The sequence below is a fragment of the Oryx dammah genome, unplaced genomic scaffold (genome assembly GCF_014754425.2).
Source record: "Oryx dammah isolate SB20612 unplaced genomic scaffold, SCBI_Odam_1.1 HiC_scaffold_2, whole genome shotgun sequence".
NCBI classification, from domain to species: Eukaryota; Metazoa; Chordata; class Mammalia; order Artiodactyla; family Bovidae; genus Oryx; species Oryx dammah.
In genome coordinates, this window is record NW_024070186.1 from 40041331 (window position 1) to 40064110 (window position 22780).

Genomic DNA, 22780 nt, shown 5'->3' on the forward strand with positions numbered 1-22780 from the left:
ACTCTTAAGAGTCTTCTCCAACACCACAGTTCAAAAGCATCAATTCTTCAGTGCTCAGACTTCTTTATTGTCCAACTCTCACATCCATACATGACCACAGGAAAAACCATAGCCTTGACTAGACAGACCTTTGTTAACAAAGTAATGTCTGCTTTTTAATATGCTGTCTAGGTAGATCATAGCTTTTCTTCCACGGAGCAAGTGTCTTTTGATTTCATGGCTGCAGTCACCACCTGCAGTGATTTTGGAGCCCAAGAAAATAAAGTCTCTCACTGTTTCCACTGTTTCCCCATCTATTTGCCATGAAGTTATAGGACTGGATGCCATGGTATTTGTTTTTTGAATTTTGAGTTTAAAGCCAGCTTTTTCACTCTCCTCTTTCACCTTCATCAAGAGTCTCTTTAGTTCTTCGTTGCTTTCTGCCATAAGGGTAGTGTCATCTGCATATCTGAGGTTATTGATATTTCTCCCAATAATCTTGATTCCAGCTTGTGCTTCATCCAGCCTGGCTTTGCACATGATGTACTCTGTGTATAAGTTAAATTAGCAGGGTGACAATATACAGCCTTGACATACTCCTTTCTCAATTTTGAAAGTCCACTGTTCCATGTCCAGTTCTAACTGTTTTCTTGACCTGCATACAGATTTCTCAGGAGGCAGGTAAGGTGGCCTGGTATTCCCACCTCCCTAAGAATTTTCCACAGCTTGTTGCAGTCTACATAGTCAAAGGCTTTAGCATAGTCAATGAAGCAGAAGTAGATGTTTTTCTAGAGTCCTCATGGTTTTTCTATCATCCAACAGATGTTGGCAGTTTGATCTCTGATTCCTCTGCCTTTTCTAAGTCCAGCTTGAACATCTGGAAGTTCCCAGTTCATGTACTATTGAAGGCTAGCTTGGAGGATGTTGAGCATTACCTTGTTAGCGTGTGAGATGAGTGCAATTGTGCAGCAGTTTGAACCTTCTTTGGCATTGTCCTTCTTTGGGATTAGAATGAAAACTGACCTTTCCCAGTCCTTTGGTCACTGCCAAGTTTGCCAAATTTGCTGGCATATTGAGTGCAGCACTTTCACAGCATCATCTTTTAGGATTTGAAATAGCTCAGCTGGAATTCTATCACCTCCACTAGCTTTGTTTGTAGTGATGCTTCCTAAGGCCCAGTTGACTTTGCACTCAAGGATATCTGACTCTAAGTGAGTGGTCACACCATCGTGATTACCTGGGTCATTAAGATCTTTGTTTACAGTTCTTCTGTGTATTCTTGCCACCTCTTCTTACTATCTTCTGCTTCTGTTAGGTCCATACCGTTTCTGTCCTTAGTTGTGCCCATCCTTGCATGAAATATTCCCTTGGTATCTCTAATTTTCTTGACGAGATCTCTAGTCTTTCCCATTCTGTTGTTTCCCTCTATGTTTTTTTGCATTGCTCACCTTGGTTCTTAGAACATGCTATTAATAGAACCATAGAAAAATTACTATCCGTCCCTCTCTAAAGGACTTCTCCCTGTCTCTTTTCTTGGCCAGGTTACTTTTCTGCTCTGAACTTTCTGAAGGTGCCCTGTGAGCTCCAGGATATAATCCACCCACATTCAGGGCCTCCCACTGGTTGGCCTTATCTTGGCTTTGTGTCAGTACTCTACCTGCTGAGGAGAAGAAGCTCCTTGGCTGGCTTTCAAAGTGCCCAGGGTTAAAGCCTTTTCTTTAAAGGCATAGTTTCAGGAAGGTTTCTGTGAAAATGCATATGCTTTCCCTTTTGTGAGTTAATCTGTGCTTCACTATCTGTGTGCTAACAAGGGCTGGAATCTCATGCAGGAGAACAAATTTCAGTGCCACCAGAGCCAGATGGGAACCCAAATGGCTGTACTGCAGGGCGTAAGAGAAAAGGGGAGAGGTGGAGCCTGAGGCAGAGGCGAGCACCGTTGGGTCAGTTTCCTGTTGCTGTCTTAACAGATGAGCACAGACTCGTTGGCTTAAAATAATGGGAATCCATCATCTCAGGGTTCTAGAGGCTAGCTGTCCAGCCTTGGTATCTCTGGACTTGATCCTAACTGCTGGTCAGTCCCTGTTCCTTCTGGAGTCTTTATGGGAAATGGTGTCTCCTAGTGTTGTCCAGCTTCTAGTAGTAGTCTTAATTCCTCGGCTCGTGACCCCACATTGCATAGCTTCTCTTCTGCTTCTCTCATTACATCCTTTTTTTCTGACTCTCCTGCCATCCTCTTTCTGTTTTAAAACCATTATGATTAATCAGACCCACCAGAGAAATTCAGAATAATCTTCCGTCTGAGACCATGAACTTTATCTCATCTGCAGTTCCTTTTGACCAGTTAGGTAACATCATTCAGTCTATCATGACTTGTTTAATGGGAGTCACTGCTCCCCATATCAGCTAATGGAGGACATGCTAGATAGAACATAGATCTAGTGCAGCCAGATTTTCTGATTTGGCCAGAAGGAGCTAAACCTTTAGGTTTTGACATGGAATTTTCTGATTCTTTTTGAAGTTCACTGACTCAAATTTTTAAAAATACAACACCAGGTGAACTGACACTGCCCATCCTATGTGGTAGATGTATGAGTTTCCTACAACTGCCCTACAAGTGGCCAGAAATTCAACAGAAGTTTATTCTTTGAAAGGCTTGAAACAACAGAAGTTTATTCTTTCACAGTTCTGGAAGCTAGAAGTCTGAAATCAAGGTGTCAGAGAAGGGCCATGCTCTCTCTGAAGGCCCGAGAGAACGAACCTTCCTGGTATCTTCCTAGCTTCTTGTGGCTGCTGGCAGTCCTCAGCATCCTTGGTTTGGGAGATATATCACTCTAGTCTCCATTATTGCATGGTGTTTTCCCTGCACGTGTCAGTGTTTATGACCAAATTTCTCTTTTCTTATAAAGATAGAAGTCATTTGGATTGAGGCCCACCCTCATCCAGCATGACCTGATGTTAACTTGATGACGTCTGCAAAGACTCTCTAGCCAAGTAAGAACACATTCGCAGCTGCTGGGGCACACACATTTTTTTGGGGGGGGTGATGCAACTCAACCCATAATAATAGTAGGCCTGCTTCCACATGTAGCCCTCAGTTTTTCAGCTTGTGATCCCTGCCTCAAGATAGGTACAGAGATACTTTTTTTTTAATGTTTTTTTAAATTAATTTTTATTTGGTGTATAGTTGCTTTACAAGGTTGTATTAAGTTTCTAGTGTACAGCAAAAGGAATCGGCCATATATATACATATATATCCCCTCCCTTTTGGATTTCCTTGCCATTCAGGTCACCAAAGAGCACTGAGTAGAGTTCCCTGGGCTATACAGTATGTCCTTATTCATTGTCCATTTTGTACATAGTATCAGTGGTGTATATGTGTCAGTCCCAATCTCTCACTCCTCGCCCCACCTGTTCTTTGATAGTAATGACATTGGATGAAGGTCTGGATGGAGGCTGATCACACAGGCAGCCACTGGTCTGGGAGTGCCCTTGAGAGGGGTATCTATGCAGCAAGATCCCCCCTCACTCAGGAAATGGCACTGGCCCTGCCCCAGCATAGCTACAGTAATGGTCAGCTTGAGTGTGCTTGACACGGATAGCTCTTGTGCAGAACCCACCTGTGCTGTGCAGTCTGATTCCACTTCTGTTTATTACTTATTCCAGCTCAACCTTTAGCCTTTGAGGGGAACCCTATATATAGCTCTAGCTCTGATTTTCCAATTGTCAGCTCTGGCTACACTTAAGAAACCGTTGCAGATGTGAAAGTCCTTCTTATTGAATCAGACTCTCCCAGGGGTGAGTTGAGGAGGTGGAAGGTAGAGAGGGAAGGGTTTCCCTCTGTTGGCTAGGAAAGTAATTTCTTACGTGGTTCCTCTCTGTGTAGCCCCTTAAACATCTCCCTCTGCAACAGAGAGTCCCTAAGCAGGCTTCTAGCCTAACATTTCATGTCAGATAATTTAAAATCTATCACACAGCTTTGATTGCTTTCATAATGCTATTGGAACAAATTACCATAAATTTGTAGCTTAAATAATACAGATTTATTTTATCATCTTATAGTTCTGGAGGTCAGAAGTCTGAAATGGGATTTACTGGTCTAAAATTGAGGTATCAGCAGCTCTAGCAGAAACTAACACAACGTTGAAAAGCAACTCTGTGTGTGCGTGCTCAGTCGTGTCCGACTCTTTGTGACCTCATGGACATGTAGTCTGGAGGGTCCCATGCCCATGGGATTTTCCAGGGAAGAATACTGGAGTGGGTTGCCATTTCCTCCTCCAGTGTGTCTTCTGACCCAAGGATAGCACCCACATCTCCTGCATTGACTGGAGGGTACTTTACTACTGCACCACCTGGGAAGCCCCAACCAACTATACCCAAGTGAAGAAAGAAAAAAAAAAAATTGTCGTCAGCCCTGCATTCCTTCTGGAGGCTCTGGAGGAGAATCTGTTTCTTGCCCTTTCTATCTTGCAGCAGCCTGTCCACATTCCTTGGTTCACGGCCTCCAGTTTCAAAGCAGCAACAGGGGTGATACTCTTTTCATATCACACCACTCTTCCCCTCTCTTCTGCCTTCCTCATCCACATATAAGGTCCCTTGTAGTTACACTGGACCCACCCATGTAATCCAGGATAATCTCCCTATTTTAAAGTTAGCTGATTAGCAACCTTAGTTCCCTTTTACCATGTAATGAAGCAGTCATGGGTTCCAGGTGGTGGAGTATAGACATCTTTCAGGAGACTGTTCTTCTGCCTACCACATAGACCCAAGAGTTGATGGAGGAGGTAGGTCTGGGGTAACTAGTTTACCCAAGAACCTATTGCTAGTGTGTGTTTGAGAACTCATGCTCAAGTTTTCCATCCCTGTGACCTTTGAAAGGCATGGAGCTCTGAGTTTCATGAATCACATTTCCCCTTTCCATACAAGCCACATACACATGGATTTATAGTTACCCTGCTACATTGTAAGGTTCTGATTCTTTGGAAAACCAACTATCCTTTCTTTCTCCGCAGAGGAATCTTACAAAAGCACCTTCCATTTTCAGCCATCGCTGTCTCCTACTTTGTGTCATGCCTACCCAGGGGGTGGGGAAGACTCATTGCAGGGGAGAGCACTGTGTAGAAGGGGCTGCTAGAAGAGGTGAGGGGGGGCACTTTTTTCAGATGGAAAGTCATTTTTCTGAGCCAATGTGAATGGTCATTTTGGTAATTTAGACTACCATTTTTATGTTTTATCCCTCAGAGGAGGCAAGACTCCTGTAAAATTTTCTCTTCCCATAAAAGCCATCTTGCTGTATGTGCCCTCTATAGTATTATTCTTTGGGTTTGATTAGCCAAGGAGAAAGAGGCATTTGTGAGCAGGCCTGTGTGTGATCTGGCCTCTCTCTAGATTGTGGGGAGGGAGAGACAGGCTTCTCTTTCTCTCTTTCCGCCCTCTCTTAGTCCTCAAAATGACCTGGTTTTCTTAACAAGCATCATTAGAAATATACTTTATAAAAGGAAGAAAATTCCTGTAAGATCAGTTCAACATAAAGGAATTACCTCAATACTTAAACACTTACACATTGTAAATGATCATAGATGAATTTCTCAGTGGCTTCTTTGTCTGAAAGTTCAAACAGCTGGAGCTATAAGTCAGAAATAGAAGATAAAAATGAAAAGGAAGATGAAAGTCACATCTAGAAGATGTCAGCTCACTGTTATTACCTCAAGGGACTTCTTTGTTTCATTGCAAAATCACAGTGCTAAAAACTGACATATTATCTTACCCAAGGTCATGTAAAACATACATGGTAAAACTGGGTGGCCACCAGTCTCAAGTTTGCCTTCCTCAGTTTTAAACCAATATGGTATCTTGAGAAGGAAAATCATAAACACATTTTTTTTCCTAATAGGTAGAATTTAGCCAAGTTTAAAAGATTAGTTATGAAAGTGTAGTTTATGATAATTTCAGGCATGAGATTTTCTTTTTAAAAATGTTTTTGTTGTAGTTAATACATGGTATTATATAAATTACAAATGTACTATCTAGCGATTCACAATTTTTAATGGCAATATTTCATTTATAGTTATTACAAAATATTGACTATATTCCTCATATTGTATAATAATTCTGTAGCTTATTTAATACATAATAGTCTTCACCTCTTAACTCCCAAACCCTATGTTGCCTCTCCGTCCTTCCCTTTCCACTGATAATCACTGCTTTGTTCTTTGTGTTCTGTGAATCTGCTTCTTTTCTGTTAGGTATGGAATATACTTTTTTGTTTGTTTTGATGTGGACTGTTTTTAAAGTCTTTATTGAATTTGTTGTAATACTATTTATGTTTTGGTTCTTTGGCCATGAGGCATGTGGGAATCTTAGCTCCCGGAGTAGGGATTGAACCCACACCTCCTGCATGGGAAGGTGAAGTCTTAACCACTGGACTACCAGGGAAGGCCCTGGAATATTCTTGATCATGGTAAATTTTGGAAGGAGAAATTCACAGCAAGCATCTCTGTCTTGGCTGCTTGGGTTCCTCACGACCTTGATCCTTGCCTCTTTGGTCACATCAGATGCTTACACTGTAGAGGTCTACACCAGAGCAGCAGTGGGCTTCCAGCTCCATTGCCATGGTAAGTCTGGTACTCACCTAGGCTCCATCACCTTTATCTGGCAGGACGGGCAGGAGCACACTCACCCGTTCAGAGAAACCGTCCCCAGAGTAGCCAGGAGTTGGGGCGACATAAGTGTCCTCAGTAATGAGGCAGATGGTGGCCTTCTGAGCTGCTCCTGCAGCCCACAGGATGCCTGCGAGCACCGCCGCCAGCGTGTGGTCCTGATCGTGCTTGCTTATCCTGCACAAGCTTCAATGCAAAAGGAGGGGAGGAACACGTGGCAAAGAACATCACCTAGCCGAGGGCCCGGGCCTCCACTTTCAGGAACCCTTCTGAGTACAGGATGGCTCTGTTTGATTCCTTCATCAGCCTGCACTCTGAGAATGTCATGGGGGATCTCGTCTTCTCTGCCCCCATGGAACAGGCATCCTCATCCCAGCACACTATTCCTCTTGGTTCTCCACCCTGTGCATTACGGTCCCCACTGAATCCCCACACTGCCCTCTCTCCTGAACTCTAGTCAGGCTCCATCCAAACTCTCTAACCCCATAACACAGGCCCTTCCAAAGTGCAACCCCGAACAGTCCTCCCAGGTTTATCTCCCAGACTTCCATTTTGCAAACCCTCTGCCCCAGATGGACCAGTCCCCTGGATGTTGTTTCTGTGTTCCACATCTATGCTTTTTCTCATGCACTGCCTTTAATATGCATGTCCTGTCTGTGCTTTCTGGCTGATCACATCCTACGTGTCGTTTGAGGCCGCCTTCAGGTTGCCCTTAGTGACTTGTAATTTACTCTCATTTGGCACTCCCTGGGTCCAGCATTGTCCTAAGCACCTAACACATATCACCTCATTCGATCCTTTCAACAAGCTGTGAGGTGGACACTATTTCTCCTATTTTAGAGGTGAGGAAGGGAAGACAGGGAGGTCGAGTAGTCTGCCCCTAGTCTTCGGCCTTTACAGCAGTAGGGCAGTGACTTGAATGAAGGCAGTGTGCCTCCTGACTTAACCATTAGATTATCCTTAACCATTAGCCCTGTCAAATAATCCCAATGGGTCCAACTTCCCTGTCTATTTGTATAGCAAATGTATGTGTTTCATAGCCATCACTGGCAACCACCTGCTTCCTCCACTTCTCTTCCTTCCTGAGCCTGTTTTACTCCGCTCTCTTACAGGTTTCTTCTGAGGACATCCATTCCCTTAATAAATCATCTGCATAAAGAATTTCCATCTTTGACTCTGCTTCTAAGGAACCTGGCAATTCATGTTCTTAGGATAGATGAGATATTCAGTTCCTGTTTTGGGTGATAACTTATCCTGCTCGAGGGTTGGTAGGTGCCTTTTAATTATTTCTGTTTCTCCTAATAGCAATCATATAGTCTTGCACATGATAGGGGCTTGTTAACATCTAAGAACAAAATAATTTGAACTGATTTTTTAAAATATAGGCAGCCACCAAACACTGTGCATTGTCAGCCTGATTAAGTGGGAGGGTGAATTCTTCATTTATGAGGCTTTTCATTGCCCCTTTTGTTCTCTCTCTGGAATTGTTAGGTTGGGGCTTCCCATCAAATGTTGTCAGTTGAGCCCACCTGGAGACCTGGTGCTTCATTTTACCTGTCAGGGTGGTCTGCGGTGGAGCATAAAAACTGTCAGCATTATTCCTGCAGCTGAACATTGAGGGGGACTCTGGGAGAGCCCTCCCCAGTTGTGAAATCCAGCCCCTCTGGGAGAACCAGGGCCATTTCTATCTTTTTTTATTTTTTAAGATTCTTTTTAATATGGACTGTTTTTTAAAAATCTTTATTGAATTTGTTATAATATTGCCTCTGTTTTATGTTTTGGTTTTCTGACTGTGAGGCATGTGGGATCTTAGCTCTCTCTCCAGGGATCAAACCCATATCCCCTGCATTGGAAGGCAAAGTCTTAACCATTGGACTGCCAGGTAAGTCCCCATGTTTTGCATTCTGAGTCAGGTCTCCTTCCTGAGGCAACCCAGGGGTTTTTCCCTGGTGATTGTTTAGCCCATAAAGTTTTTCATAAAATGGTTAATTCTTTTCGAGTCCTTATCATAGGCCTCTTACCTGAGGAAGTTACAGTCTTTTCCCTTCCTTGTAAACAGCAGGTATTTAATGATGGATCCTTGTACAGCCATCTGAATGCTTCGGACACCTCCCTGAAATGGGAGTGGATGAATAGTGAGGAGCAGGGCTTTACAATGGTATTGGAACACTTAGGGACCACATTATAAGAATGAACTCTTGGAAATGGATGTCATCACTTACTCTTGGCAGCCTTTTCCCTCCTGATGCACAGCACCCCTAGGCTTAGCAAGAGGACACTGCACTCTACAATGCCACACCTCTCTATGGAGTATGGCTGGGTGCCGTGGCCAGACTAGAACCTGCAGTGACTTGCTTCTCTGTGGAGCATTATAGCCAATACCCCAGGTTGTCTGTCTTCCTCTGTCCTACCTTCACTGTGCTCCTGTCTCACATTCAGCTTTGAGATTTGCAGGAAGTAAGGAACTAGTCGGCTAGCTCTTGAAATTCTGTGTGGCTAACGATCAATGATATGAATTATTGAGGTTTTAAAACAAGTCAGAAATTCCTAGATCTCTCTCTACCTCTAAATTCTTAGTGATGCTTAGAACTTTGAAAGAAGAGCTAGGAAAAGCAGAATTTGGAGGAGGGTAGGGAGGAGTTTGAGACTTTATTACATCCTTGATAGCGTGTTAGAATTTTCAACACACTAAGTCTGTAATCATTTAAGTTTACATTTTAAATTATAAACATGTTTCTACATTTGATTATAATGAAAACATGTATTTATATGGAAGAGGATGGAAGGAAACACAGGGAGCATAGGATTAAAAAAGAGATCACCTGCGCTTACCTTTCCCACTTGCAACGCGAAAGCCAGGTCAGAAAAAGGCTCATGAAACTGGAAATAAGCCTTTGTCCAGTCAGAGCTGAAGACCTGGATGGTATTTCCAAAGAGAGTCTGGCGCAGTTTCTGAAAAAAGGGGAACAATGGTTCAAAGGGTATTCTTCCTAGACACAGCCCTTAGCAAACAGTCCTAAGCCAGGTGGTGAAATCACGGAGGTGGGCCTATCCCTTTCCTAGAGTCAGGTTAGCACATTACTCTGTCCCTCTGAGCGTGATTGTCCAGCCCTCTGCATCAGGTTCACTTAGGACACTTTATCCTGAAGGCCCAGAGTGTCAACTCTGCACCTGTTGTCCCCATCTGAGTTTTGTCCCTGTGTCTGTCTCACTTTCCATTGCCAGCCATCTTCCCTGTTCGCTCTTACCATCCATGATAAGACTGCTGTTCTGTTTTCATGCCTCTTGTCCCTCCATCCATGACTCTGGAACCTCTGCCTCTCCTGCCTTTGGGTCTTTCTCTCTTGCTCTGGAAAAAGGGACTAGGCAGGCCTCTATGATTGTAACCTGAGTGTGATAGAGGTGTAAATGGTATTCACCAAGCAGCCTTTGTTCTTGCCCTAGAATCTTTATGTTTTTTTCTGGGTACTCTGCAGCATGTTGAGATTAGAGAGAGCCTTTTAGAAAATCCCCAAAAGCTTGGTACAAGCCTTTGTAAACCAAACACATGACAAAAAGGGAATGCCTTTATAATCAGAGACACAAGAATCTTTTAGTATGTGTTAGGTCCTATGTGGGGTATAGATGCGTAAAGAGTCTAACCTTGCAACCATGTCCAATAAAGAATGTGTGACATTCTTTAGACAAAGTGCCAGGAGTGAAGACGCCTTCTGACTGAAGCAGTCAGTGAAAGCTTTGTGGAAGAGGTGGCATTTGAACAAGGCTGGCAAATGGCATCTAGTATTTATTGAGCATTTTCTGTGTGCCAGGACTGGGCTAAGGGCTTTGAGTTCATTATGTTAATTTAATTCTTTGAGAAAGGTCCCATTTTATAATTGACCATTATAAAATGACTACTTTATAACTATCCTCCTTTTACAGGAAAGTATTTGCAGAAGATCACCCAGTCAGAAGAAGCCGAGCTGGGATGCACACCCAATCTAACAGCACTGAGCCGCCTCCCAGCTTCAATCCTGTATGTGCCTTCCTTATGACTGCTGTGATTTTTATGTACTGATCATTGTTGAATTAATATCGCTCATTAGCTTGGGCCACTCTTTGGTAATTTAGAAAACATTTAAAATGTTTATTTAAATATTTAAAAGGACCCTTTACACCATGTCCTTAATGGGGAATCAAAGTCACTTGCCATAATAAAAAATAGAGAAAAGCAAACACCATATGTTAATGCATATATATACGAAACCTAGAAAAATGGTACTGATGAACCTATTTGCAGGGCAGGATAGAAGCGCAGACAGAAAATGGACTGTGGACACAGTAGCGGAAGGAGAGGGAGGGGCGAATTGAGAGACTGGCATTGACATATATATACTACCATGTGTAAAATAGCTAATGGGAAGCTGCTGTATAGCACAGGGAACTCAGCCCAGTGTTCTACGATGACCTAGAGGAGTGGGATGAGGGGAGGCTGGGAGGAAGGCTCAAGGAAGAGGGATATATATACACACATAGCTGACTTATGTTGTTGTACAGCAGAAACTAACACAACATTATAAAGCAATTATAATCCAATTAAAAATAAAAAAACTGTACAGAATGGTGACCAAAAGTAAATACATAAATATATAATAGAAATAAAATGATCTTATTGAATCATGCTAGAAACCATTCTCTATGAAGTCTCTGACTGAACCCTGCAGTCTTTTTAATTAAAAAGGGAGATGATGGTGGTGGTTTAGTAGCTAAGTCATGTCCGACTCTTGTGACCTCATGGACTATAGCCCAGCAGGCTCTTCTGTCCATGGAATTTACCAGGCAAGAATACTGGAGTGTGCTGCCACTTCCTGATCCAGGAATCAAACCCAGTCTCCTCCACTGCAGGTGGATTCTTTACCGACTGAGCTATGAAAGAAGATGTGAACATGTCCTGCCCCTTAACTGGTCTTCTCCCTGGCCTGCCAGAGTGAAGAGGGGCCTGAATCTCCATGACGCAACCACATGTTATTCAATGTCACTTACTGCCACAGCCCCAAACACCCCATACTCCAGCTCAGGGACACGTCCCACACTCTGCAACAGATCATACAATGGCCTGTCACTTGTAAAGGAGGGGAGGTGGGGCAGAGAGGAAGACCTACAAATGCACATACATGGTACCAAGGTATCTGGGGACAGCGAGCAGTTCAGTGAGACTAGAACATTGTGTGTGTGTGTTCCAGGGTCATGGGGCAGAAAGTCAGTGGAAGCTCAGACTGGAAAGTACCTTGAATCTGATTCTGGAGTGTTTTGAGCAGCACGCTCAGGCATTTGGAGCTAGTTGAAGAGTGTGGACAAATGGAACATGGAGCACAACTGATCCAGAGCCAGAGTACCTCTTCTCAGCAGTGTGCAGAGCAAACTCTGATGGTTTCCAAGGACACCTGCAGGAGAAGCATGCATCTGGAACAGTCTTCTCAAGGTCCGACCAGGGTCTGCTTCCATGCGTCCGTGCATGTTAAGTTGCTCCATTTGTGTCCAACTCTGTGATCCCATGGACTGTAGCCCACCAGATTCCTCTGTCCAAGAGATTTGCCAGGCAGGAATACTGGAGTGGATTGCCATTTCCTTCTCCAGGGGATCTTCCAGATGCAAGGATCGAACCCATGTCTCTTGCATCTCTTGTTTTGGCAGGCAGATTCTTTACCACTAGTGCCACCTGTGGCTGGAGTTTATTTCCTGGCCACCCCACTCCTACCTTTGCAAGAAAAGATTGTCTCGATGGAGAAAAAGGAGTACAGCAAGGCCATCAAAGGCTGTATATACCAAGAGAGTCCCTTGGACAGAAAGGAGATCAAACCAGTCGATCCTAAAGGAAATCAACCCTGAATATTCATTTAAAGGACTGATGCTGAAGCTGAAGCTCCAATACTTTGGCCACCTGCTATGAAGAGCTAACTCACTGGAAAAGACCCTGATGCTGGGAAAGATTGAAGGCAGAAGGAGAAAGGGACCACAGAGAATGAGATGGTTGGATGGCATCACCAATACAATGGGCATGAACTTGGGCAAACTCCAGGAGATGGTGACAGATAAGGAAGCGTGGCATGCTGTAGTCTATGGTGTCGCAAAGGATCAGACATGACTTAGCGACTGAACAACAACAGAGAAAAAGAGGCAGATACATTTCAGAGTGAGAAAGAGCCCAAAACTGCCCTTGAGGGAAAATGATGTGCCCCGTGTCTGTCAATGGGAGGGAGCAGAAGACACAAAGGCTGCTCTTGGAAGACAGAATTGGTGTGCGCTCTAACCAAAAAGGGCCACCAACTCCTGGGCAGAGGACTGCATATGGATGGGAAGTGTTTCTCTGACATCAAGACTGCATAGCACAGAAGGAAAATGGCTCACTCCTGACTCCAGGATTGAGAAGCCCCTGCTCTGCTCCTTGCTGACTGATTGCCAAACCTAAGACTTTCTTTGCTTCTTCTGAAATGAGGATAACCCCTGGCTCAGCCTCTATCCCTAAAATGGAAAGCTATCCCACTACAAGAGATGTATGGAAAGGACTCTGGGAACCATAAGTGCTGTTATTACCTCTGTGAAAACACAGTCTGTCTATGCTGGATCATCTTATGCTGCATGGAAGAAAGTTTCAGCCCAGATGGAAAAAGACCAGAGACTGGCAGGAGTAAGGGAGGAGAAACCGTGGGTAATGTGACAGACTAAGACCGTCAGAACTAAGAAAGCTTAGAATTCAAATTCAACTGAAAAATTCAGTAAGCCAAATCAAACTCCTGTTTATGTTGCCAGCTGCCCCTTCCAACTTAGGGAGCATTGCCATCCAGACGCATCTTGGGAAGGCCTAGAGCAGAGGGGCTACAAGCCCCTCGGGGCAGCCCCCACTGGCCAGCATGGCAATGAAGATGACCCACCTTACTTATGTAACACTGACTTTAAAAAAATTTTTTATTGGGGTATAGTTGATTTACAATGTTGTGTTAGTTTCGGGTGTACAAGAAAGTGAATCAGTTATCCATATGCATATATCTACTCTTTTTTTAGATTCTTTTCCCATATAAGTCATTACAGAGTATTGAGAAGAGTTCCCTGTACTATACAATAGGCCCCATGTGTGTGTCTATGTGTGTGTGTTAGTCATTCAGTCATGTCTGACTCTCTGCGACACTGTGGACTGTAGCCTGCCAGGGTTCTCTGTCCTTGGGAGTTCCCAGGCAAGAATACGGGAAGGGGTTGCCATTCCCTTCTCCAGGGGATCCTCCCAACCCAGGGATCGAACCCGGGTCTCTTGCATTGCAGACAAATTCTTTTACCATCTGAGCTACCAGGGAAACCCACAATAGACCCTTATTAGACATCTATTTTATATATGAGTGATAGTCGCTCAGTTGTGTCCGAGTCTTTTCAACCCCATGGACTGGGGACTGCCAGGATCCTCTATCTGTGGAATTCTCCAGGCAAAAATACTGGAAATATTTCTCCAAAAATACTGGAGAAGGAAAGACCATTTCCTTCTCCAGGGGATCTTCCCGACCCAGAGTATCTTTATATTATATATATTTTATATATAGTAGTGTGTATATGTCATTCTCCCAGTTTATCCCCCCCAACACTGACTTTCATATCAACATAATTTATAACAAGATTAAACTGACACACAGTAAACGATACATATATTTTATGCTGCCTGGTAACTAGACACAAATGGTAAATGGTCCTAATAAACGACTGTAATGAGTGTTATTGTTTTAACACAGTCAAGCAGGGTTTGTAGTTTTCTCTCTTTACTTTGTTAGTTTTCCAGGAATACTTACCTCTCTTTCCTGATTGCTGTGATGATAATAAGGATGATGATCATTATTTCTCTCTCTCTCACACATACACACACACACATGCACGCACCCACAGATCATTCTTCCCAACAGATTCGTTTCCTCACCCTGACTGCCTTGTCCCTTCTCCCTGGGCTTAGAGTTTCCCTGTGACCACCTGTCTCTATCCATTGCTCAGGCAGATCACCATACTTCACAACTTGAAGTAGAATAATTCTCTTTGAAGCTCCTTTCCTGAATCCTTTCCTGCTTTAGAAATTGCTGGACCATTGTAGAATCAGGGAATGTAGAACTAGTGAGTCCTAAGACATTTCTAAATCAGCCCCCCAAGAAGAGTGGTAATCTCTAGACCTGGTCATGGTCACTGTCCGTTTCTCAACATCTGGTGCAGTACCTGGTACACAGTAGGCTCGCAAGAAGTATTTGTTGAATTAAAATCTAATTTGGCCCTTTCATTTTACAGTTAAAGAACTTGGGGCCCAGAACAGTGAAGTGGCCTGCCCAAGGTCACATAGCTAGTAAATGGTACTGCCAGGTCTCAAATGCAAACTTTTCAGCTGGCACCAGTCAGGGTCCCAGCAGGAAACAGATGGCACTCAAGTCAGGATAATTGACTTGAGGAAAGTTTAATTCAGGGACTGTTTACAAAGATGATGGCTGCATGTGGGGAAACCACAAGGGCTAATGTAGAGTGCCAGAGCTACCAAGAATGAGAAGTTGTTATGTCTCCTAGATCTGGAGGTGGGGAAGGAAGAAAAGAGTCCTGGGGGAGCACTGCCTTCAAAGGAGAGGGATTCTGCCAGCTTGCTCAACCTGACTTCATTCCCATCCCTCCCTCCAGGGCTCCCATTGTTCAAACCCAACAGGAAGTCAGAGGAGGGAGCCCTATTGATGAATTGAGTACAGCTCAGTCTCCAGGGCAGTAAACAGAGTGGCAAGGGGTAGAACAAGTGTCTGAAGGGGCACACAGATGATATCCACTCTCCTGTACTGAGATGCTTCTCTTGGATATTGTCCAGAGGCAGTGAATTAATTAATTAAATAAACATCTACTCAAGACCATCTATTAGACCTGTGCTGACAAAGGTCAGCCAGACCTCTGTCGATAAAGGTCCGTATAGTCAAGGCTATGGTCTTCCCAGTGGCCACATACAGTTATGAGAGCTGGACCATGAAGAAGGCAGAGCAATGAAGAATTGATGCCCTCGAACTGTGATGCTGGAGAAGACTCTTGAAAGTCACCTGGACAGAAAAGAGATCAAACCAGTCAATCTTAAGGGAAATCAGCCTTGAATACTCATTGGAAGGATTGATGCTGAAGCTGAAGCTCCAGTATTTTGGTCATCTGATGTGAACAGACACATTGGAAAAGTCCCTGATGCTGGAAAGTATTGAGGGTAGAAGAAGAGGGCGTCAGAGGATGAGATGGCTGGATGGCATCACCAATGCAATGGACGTGACCTTGGGCAAACTTTGGGAGATGGTGAGGAACAGGGCGGCCTGGTGTACTGCGATCCATGGGGTCACAAAGAGTCTGACACGGCTGGGCAATTGAACAATAACAACATGCTGGAGTCACCAGGCTCTGGTAACTCAAAGCCAACCCATTGCCTGTTATCCTCTGTTAGAGCTTCACTCTTCTGGGTCTCCCCCAGAATATTTTGATCTCCCATATTACATTTTTTAGATGATCCTGCTGGGTGGCATTCCAAATAACCACTAGGCAAACCCCTAGTTTTGTTTATTGGCTGCTGATAAAAGAGGCAAGAAGAATGTGTTCCAGGCTGGGTTCTGCAGAAGGGTTGTCTCTGGAGGAGGATGGAAGCTGCTGCTGGTGGGAAGATCAGCAGCAGTAGGGGGGAGGGGGTGGGGAGGGGATGAGATGTGGGGGAGGGGATGAGCCCTGAGGAGGACTCTCACCTTCTCCGAGGATCTCACCTGGGTCAGCAGCCTGGCTGGCCATTCATTACACCACACACACTGTAAGATGTGAGGCTGGGGAAGGGAGAAGGCTGTAGCACTGGATATAGGGCAGCAAAAAGCAAGAAACAGGAGAATTAGAGACAGTGAAGGGGCCTTGTGTGCATTGCCCACTCCTTACTTTCTCAAGATTCCCAGCAAAAAGCGTGTGCCAAAGTCAGGAAGCCCCACGCATCCCAATTCCAAGTGGAGGGGGACAGCGAGAGTGGCAGGACGCTGACAAAAGGTGCTCTCATGTGAGAATGAGGATCCAATCACCCTGAAAATTTGCCAGGCGGCTACACTGCCGAAATGTCCTTTACAACTGGTCTGATCAAGCTTCTACACTGACTCCTGGACATGCGTATTCAGAGTCCCAAGGCTCATCATCTTGAAATCCCAGGGTGTGTTTAATTAATGCTGCTGCTGTTTAAAGGACACACTATCATTTGGTCCTGATAATTGGAATTCATCCAAATTCAGCTTTTTTGAAGAAAAATCAATTCTCTCTTCTTCTGGGACTTCCTTAAACACTCCATCAAGTCTGATTCTTTTGTCTCCAAGCCTCTTCCAAAGGGAGAGAATTATCTTGGAAAAGTCACTGAGAAGGTCTCCAATTGCATCATGTCTATGTTTGTAGACAAGTGGGAGAATTCAGACCCAGGCTCACTGGCCTCCACAGTATAGAGAGAAACTAGAAGACTTTGGAAACATTGGTGACTGCCTCTTTTTTTTTTTCCTGTTTTTAAAATGCATAAAGGCATTTTTAAAAATGCACTTTTTGTCTTTTGGGGTGGGAGGGTCAGGGCACTGTGCCACACAGCATGTGGGATCTCAGTTCCCTGACCAAGGATGGAACACACATGCCCCACCTTGGAAGCGCAGAGTCCTAACCACTGGACCTCCAGAGAAGTCCTATAATGGTGTTTTAAAAAATAGATTGTCCATGCACATGATTCAAAATCCAGATAGCACAAAAAGCTATGCTGACACTTCTCCCTGCCCTAAGTCCTTTGTCCCTCCACCCCCTCCTCCCCCCCTGCCACTACTGTCACATTTTAGGAAATCTTCTGGAAAATTCTGTGTGCATTTGCAGGCAAATACAGTACTAGTATAGAATAATGGTTTTCTCTGTTTTGCATATAAAAGGTAGTCTATTTCCTGTTTCCTGATATGTGTAAATTTTAAAATGACCTTCTCCATAGAAATTCATTGGTGGCTAGTAATACTTGTTTATTAAAGATTGAAATTAAAAGATGCTTGCTCCTTGGAAGAGAAGCTATGACAACTTAGACAGAAAAAAAAAAAAAAAAAAAAGGCAGAGACGTTACTTTGCTAACAAAGGTCCATCTAGAGAAAGCTATGGTTTTTCCAGTAGTCATGTATGCTTGTGAGAGTTGGACTATCCATACAGAAGGAGGCTGAGCACCAAAGAACTGATGCTTTTGAACTGTGATGTTGGAGAAGACTCTTGAGAGTCCCTTGAACAGCAAGATCAAATCAGTCAGTCCTAAAGAAAAATCAACCCTGAATTTTCATTGGAAGGACTAATGCAGAAGCTGAAGCTCCAATACTTTGGCCACCTGATGCGAAGAACTGACTCATTGGAAAAGACCCTGATGCTGGGAAAGATTGAAGGCAGGAGGAGAAGGGGACGACAGACAACAAGATGATTGGACGGCATCACCGACTCAATGGACATGAGTTTGAGCAAGGTGATGGTGAAGGACAGGGAAGCCTGGCGTGCTGCAGTTCATGGGGTCACAGAGTTGGACATGACTGAGTGATTGAACAACAACAAAGACTGTTCATTAAAGACCTTGTACGTAAAATACAGTTACACTCAGCCCTCTGTCTCTGAGGATACTGGGGGACCGATGGTGCTAGGCAATTTTATATAAGGGACTTGAGTGTGGTGGGGGTTGGTTTCCTCTGGGGGTGCCTGAAACCCGTCCCCCAGGATACTGAGGGATGACTTCAGTTGCCCTAACTACTGTTCCTATAGCACGTCGTAAGCAGAATAACCATGGAGGCTGGAGACTCTAACAGGATGACACTTTACCTGTCTTAATTATTCAAAAGGAGAGTGATAAACTAGATGCCTGAGATACAAGTTAACGTGCCATCCAGGGGCTGGGCCACCAATGAGCCAAGTACTGCATCTCTGAGAGCCCTGCCAGCCTGTCTGCCTGGGACATCCAGCATTCGAGCATAAGGGGGAAGGTGGGTTGAGGCAGAAAGGTCTGTGATGATGAGAAAGAGCACGTGTGCCTCCCAGCACGTTTGTACCGCCACTCCGGCAGTGGAGAGAGTTGCTCCGTGAAGCCTGTGAGGATGTGCGTGAAGATGAAGGACATGGGGGCTATAGTCTGTGTGTGATGATGCCCCATCTGGGAGTCTAAGGAACAGGTATGGGTTATGTTGAGGTTGGAAATACTGCAGTAAGGGCCATCCTGGCCTCTGGGCTCACAAGTCAGGTGGAGACTGTGAGATACCCCCAGAAAGGGGTCCGGCCCCCACCCCACCCTCCCAGCAGGGATCCTGCCTATGGCACAGACTTCAGAACTTTCTGTCCATGGTGGCCTGACTGCAGCCTTGCTGGTCTTTGCCCGGATGGTCAGGCTGGTCCTGGGTGTGTTCTGAGAGTACAACCAGGTGCAGGGCAGCGTGTCCTCAGGAAGAAAGTACCTCTTCCTACTTTTGTTCTTAGGGCCTCAAGGAGAGGCCTCTGCCTATATCTCTAGAATATAGTCTGAGGGGATGGGCTGAATGTGGAGAAATTATCCCTGATGTTCACTGTGATTGAAAGGGCGAAATTGGAGGACAATCCTGTTGGAAGGATCGCTCAGCCTCGCTGGTACTTTTTTTCCTTTCCTTGATCCCTGGCTTTGCTTCCCCAGGTCCCAACCATGCCTCATTGACCATAACAGCTGGTTCTTTGGCCACTTGCCAAGACATTGCCCCCAGACCACACAAGGAGATGTGGCTGGGTCTCTGCCTCAGCCCCTTGCCCCCACCTTGGTCAAGGTTTGAATGGAGCAAATGGTCCCTGGCAGCAGCAGCTTCCAAATCCACTTGGATTCTCAAACTTTTAGGTTCGCTTCAAATCTGACTATTAGTTGGCACCCCAGAAAGTGTTTCCTCCTTGGGATCGTGTGTTTGCTGCAGGACTGAGCCGGGGAAGGCTCCCCATCTTCCTCCTGTCCACACAGCACAGGGGTCCTGTCTCCCACATCTACCTCATTTTTCCACCTTTGCCGTCTTTATCATCTACCCCATCCTACCTCATATGGTCAATTGTTTGAGTTTAACACCCTCATGCCTTCACATTTAGCTGTCAGATTGAGGCAGTCAATAAAGAGAGACTCTCAGAGTTTGGGAAGGAAAGACTGTAACATCACCAGTGTCCTTGAAAAATACCACACATAAGTCACGTTCATTATATTCTCCTTTAGCAATAACAACTGTCCGTCGTCTTATCTTCCATAATACTCTCACATGACAGCCGATTAGATTCCCCCAGCTTTGTTGTTTGGGGAAGATTACGTTTCGTCTCATGTTTAATTGACAAGCTATACTTACCGTGGCCATTGCTAGGGAGACAGGAAAGCCACCCGATTTTGAAGAGATGATAGAGGGTTTGGGAACAGAACAAAGGCTACTTGATGGCAAATGACCTTGTCCTTTTGGCTGAGGCCTTCCTGTTCCATCTTCAGTTTCACCAGCAGATACACGGTCACCTTCATGATTCTGTGTAAAATGCCACCACCACCAAAAAACAAAGCAAACAGCTGGTGATGACCTTTTACTTTGCTTTCCTTCTCTTTTCCTTCTCCCTGAAATATCAGTGTTCATAAAATGTTGTCTCCCTTTTAGAGATGTCTGAAAATGATCATAAATAGATATAAAAGAGGCAGAAAAATCCCAGTGTCTGTGTCAAAGGGGTTCTCCCAAGTTTTATGTGACTCGATGAGGTTAAGTGTAACTATGGAAACATAATTAATGCTTTCAAGACCTTGACTTGAAGTTATGTTTATAGACAGTTGTAAATGTTACTGTCTCTTGTTTTGAGGAGACAACATTTTATAAACAAGAGTGAACCTTTCTAGTCTATACAAAGTATTTCTCATTATATTGTTAACTGGCCAATAAACAAAGTCAGGTTACCTTCTTTTAATTCTCTCAGATTCCTGATCCTTAGCAAGTGAGTGCAATGATTTTCTTCCTTAAAAAAACCACTCTCTATCTTTAAGGAAAAAAAATTCCATTTTTACTTTTCTTAACTGATTCTTACAGCATTTAAATATAAGATAGCATCAGTTCTTCTTCCACTTGGTTTAGACTTCTATCCTAATGTCATGAAACATGTCTGACCAATTGGTAGCTGAAACATGAAGGAAACTGCCTTCCTTGTTTTCTGGAGTCCTAGAGGCTAAGATACTTTATCTCAGAAACACAGCTTCCCAGTCATAGACTACTAACGGGATAAGATGCATTTTGTAAATCACATGGAAATCTTTACATTTGTAGCAGGGGGTTTCCCTCACCTTGTGGAAAGCTTAACTCAACATTTATTTATTTTTATCCTTGCAAAGATTGTTTTATCTTTTGACTAATCTATTCCAAATGATAGCTAGCTCCATTTAATACTTCTAGGACTGAAATAGTCTCTCTCTGACTGTGATGTAGACTGGCTAAGAGAGTTTCAGCAGAAATAATAAGGTTTTTGATCCTATGTTACTTGGAGCAAGGTGCTTTAGTGCTATAGTTAAAATATTAATAATTCAGTTGTTTGACTGTATTATACATTAGTGCCAGGAAAATCACCTTAATATTTTGTGCAGAGTTTGTTCAGTGATTGAATTAATATCTGAAATACAAAGCCTGTTACCTTCTAACCTTTTCAGGTGACAGGAGAGGAAAACATCTTTCATCTTATATTGTATAACAGATTTTAAAATACCTTTTAACATCTGAATTCAGTCATCTTTTCCTTATTTGAAGACGGTGAAGGAAAACAATTTTTCAGGAGCTGAATAAGTATGATAACTATTTTCAGAACTACTTTTCTTCAGGATCACTGAAGCACTTGGAAGTCAGAATCTAGTGCTATTTCACAAGTGTAGGAACTCTAGATTCTCATATGATTTTTATTTTTGAAAATAATAACCATATGGTGCTTTTAATGATGCAAAGTAGCTCGTAAAAGTAAGAAGAGATTTTTATGAAAAAAGAAAGCCCAAGAAAAGATCTCCAACAGGGTTTCCAGTTTTGTGTTTTCACACATTAAATGCCAAATGCCCGAGTGACATTACATGCACAGAATAAATGGAGATTATGCTGTTAATGTGATTGTTTGAAGAAGCAACTAGAGGAAAACACTCTGGCTTTGAGAAAAGTAATTACCTGAGAAGTTGTATTATTGGTTCCCAACCTATAAATGAAAGAGAAAACATCAAGAAAATTACTCAGTCTGTTCAACCCTTATTCCCTCAAACCTCCACTTTGCTTGGGATGCTTTTTCTGCAAACAGTTATACCTGAAGCATTTTAAATGTAAATCTGTAATGGACACTTCTCACATAGCAAGTGTAAAAGCTGGTTGTTTAGCCATGTAAAATCTCCCTGGTTCTAGGGGGGCTTCCCTGGTGGCTCAGTGGTAAAGAATCCACCTGCCGATGCAGGAGACAGGGGTTCCATCCCTGATCCAGGAAGATCCCACATGCCTTGGAGCTGTGCGCCAAAACTGTTGAGCCTCTGCTCTGAAGCCCAGGAGCCGTACAGCCCATGCTCTGCAACAAGTGAAGTCACTGCAATCAGAAGCCTGCACACCACAATAAAAGAGAGTAGTCAGTGTACCAAGGAAGACCCCCAAAAGACCAAAAAGAAATATATAAAATTAAAAAAAAAGAAATCCCTCTGGTTCTAGAGGATTGAGAAAATGAGAACATCTTACCGGTGATAACTAAAGATTTCCCTCCATTTGTCAAGAAATAAAATCTTTCTAGTTATCTCCTCTAAATCCAGCCCTTGGGAGTTTTGTGGCTCATCTGAGGGCTCCATAACTATTAGATAATGTAAAGAATTGGAAGAAGGAAGTTGTTCAAATGGGAGAGAGAGCAGGCTGGCAGTGAAATGAGATGGCTGGCAAAGATGCCCAGGTGACGTGTGTGCAGTCCCTACGTTTTGACCAATGAGGAGATCACGCCACACAGTTGCAGCTCTGAGCTATCAGATCCTGATTAAACTTTCATTAGGGGTGGAATACTTCTCTCTTTTTCTTCACTGTATGGATACCATGAATGTTTAATCCAAGACGCAGATTTATAAACAAAAGGACTGCAATTACTTATCTGTA

The 22780-nt window shown here is 43.7% G+C and overlaps 1 protein-coding gene across 1 annotated transcript in view; it reads right to left on the reverse strand.

The window, feature by feature from the left end:
* MINDY4B (MINDY family member 4B) overlaps positions 1 to 22485 on the reverse strand; it is a 39833-nt gene extending 17348 nt beyond the window's left edge. Inside the window, exons 1-7 of the mRNA XM_040265198.1 lie at positions 22379 to 22485; positions 21830 to 21857; positions 20006 to 20173; positions 9468 to 9587; positions 8657 to 8748; positions 6656 to 6821; positions 5537 to 5602 (exon numbers count right to left, since the gene is read on the reverse strand). Coding sequence (XP_040121132.1) covers positions 5537 to 5602; positions 6656 to 6821; positions 8657 to 8748; positions 9468 to 9587; positions 20006 to 20173; positions 21830 to 21857; positions 22379 to 22485 — 747 coding nt within the window. The remainder of the gene's footprint in view (positions 1 to 5536; positions 5603 to 6655; positions 6822 to 8656; positions 8749 to 9467; positions 9588 to 20005; positions 20174 to 21829; positions 21858 to 22378) is intronic.
* Between the last annotated feature and the right edge of the window lie 295 nt (positions 22486 to 22780).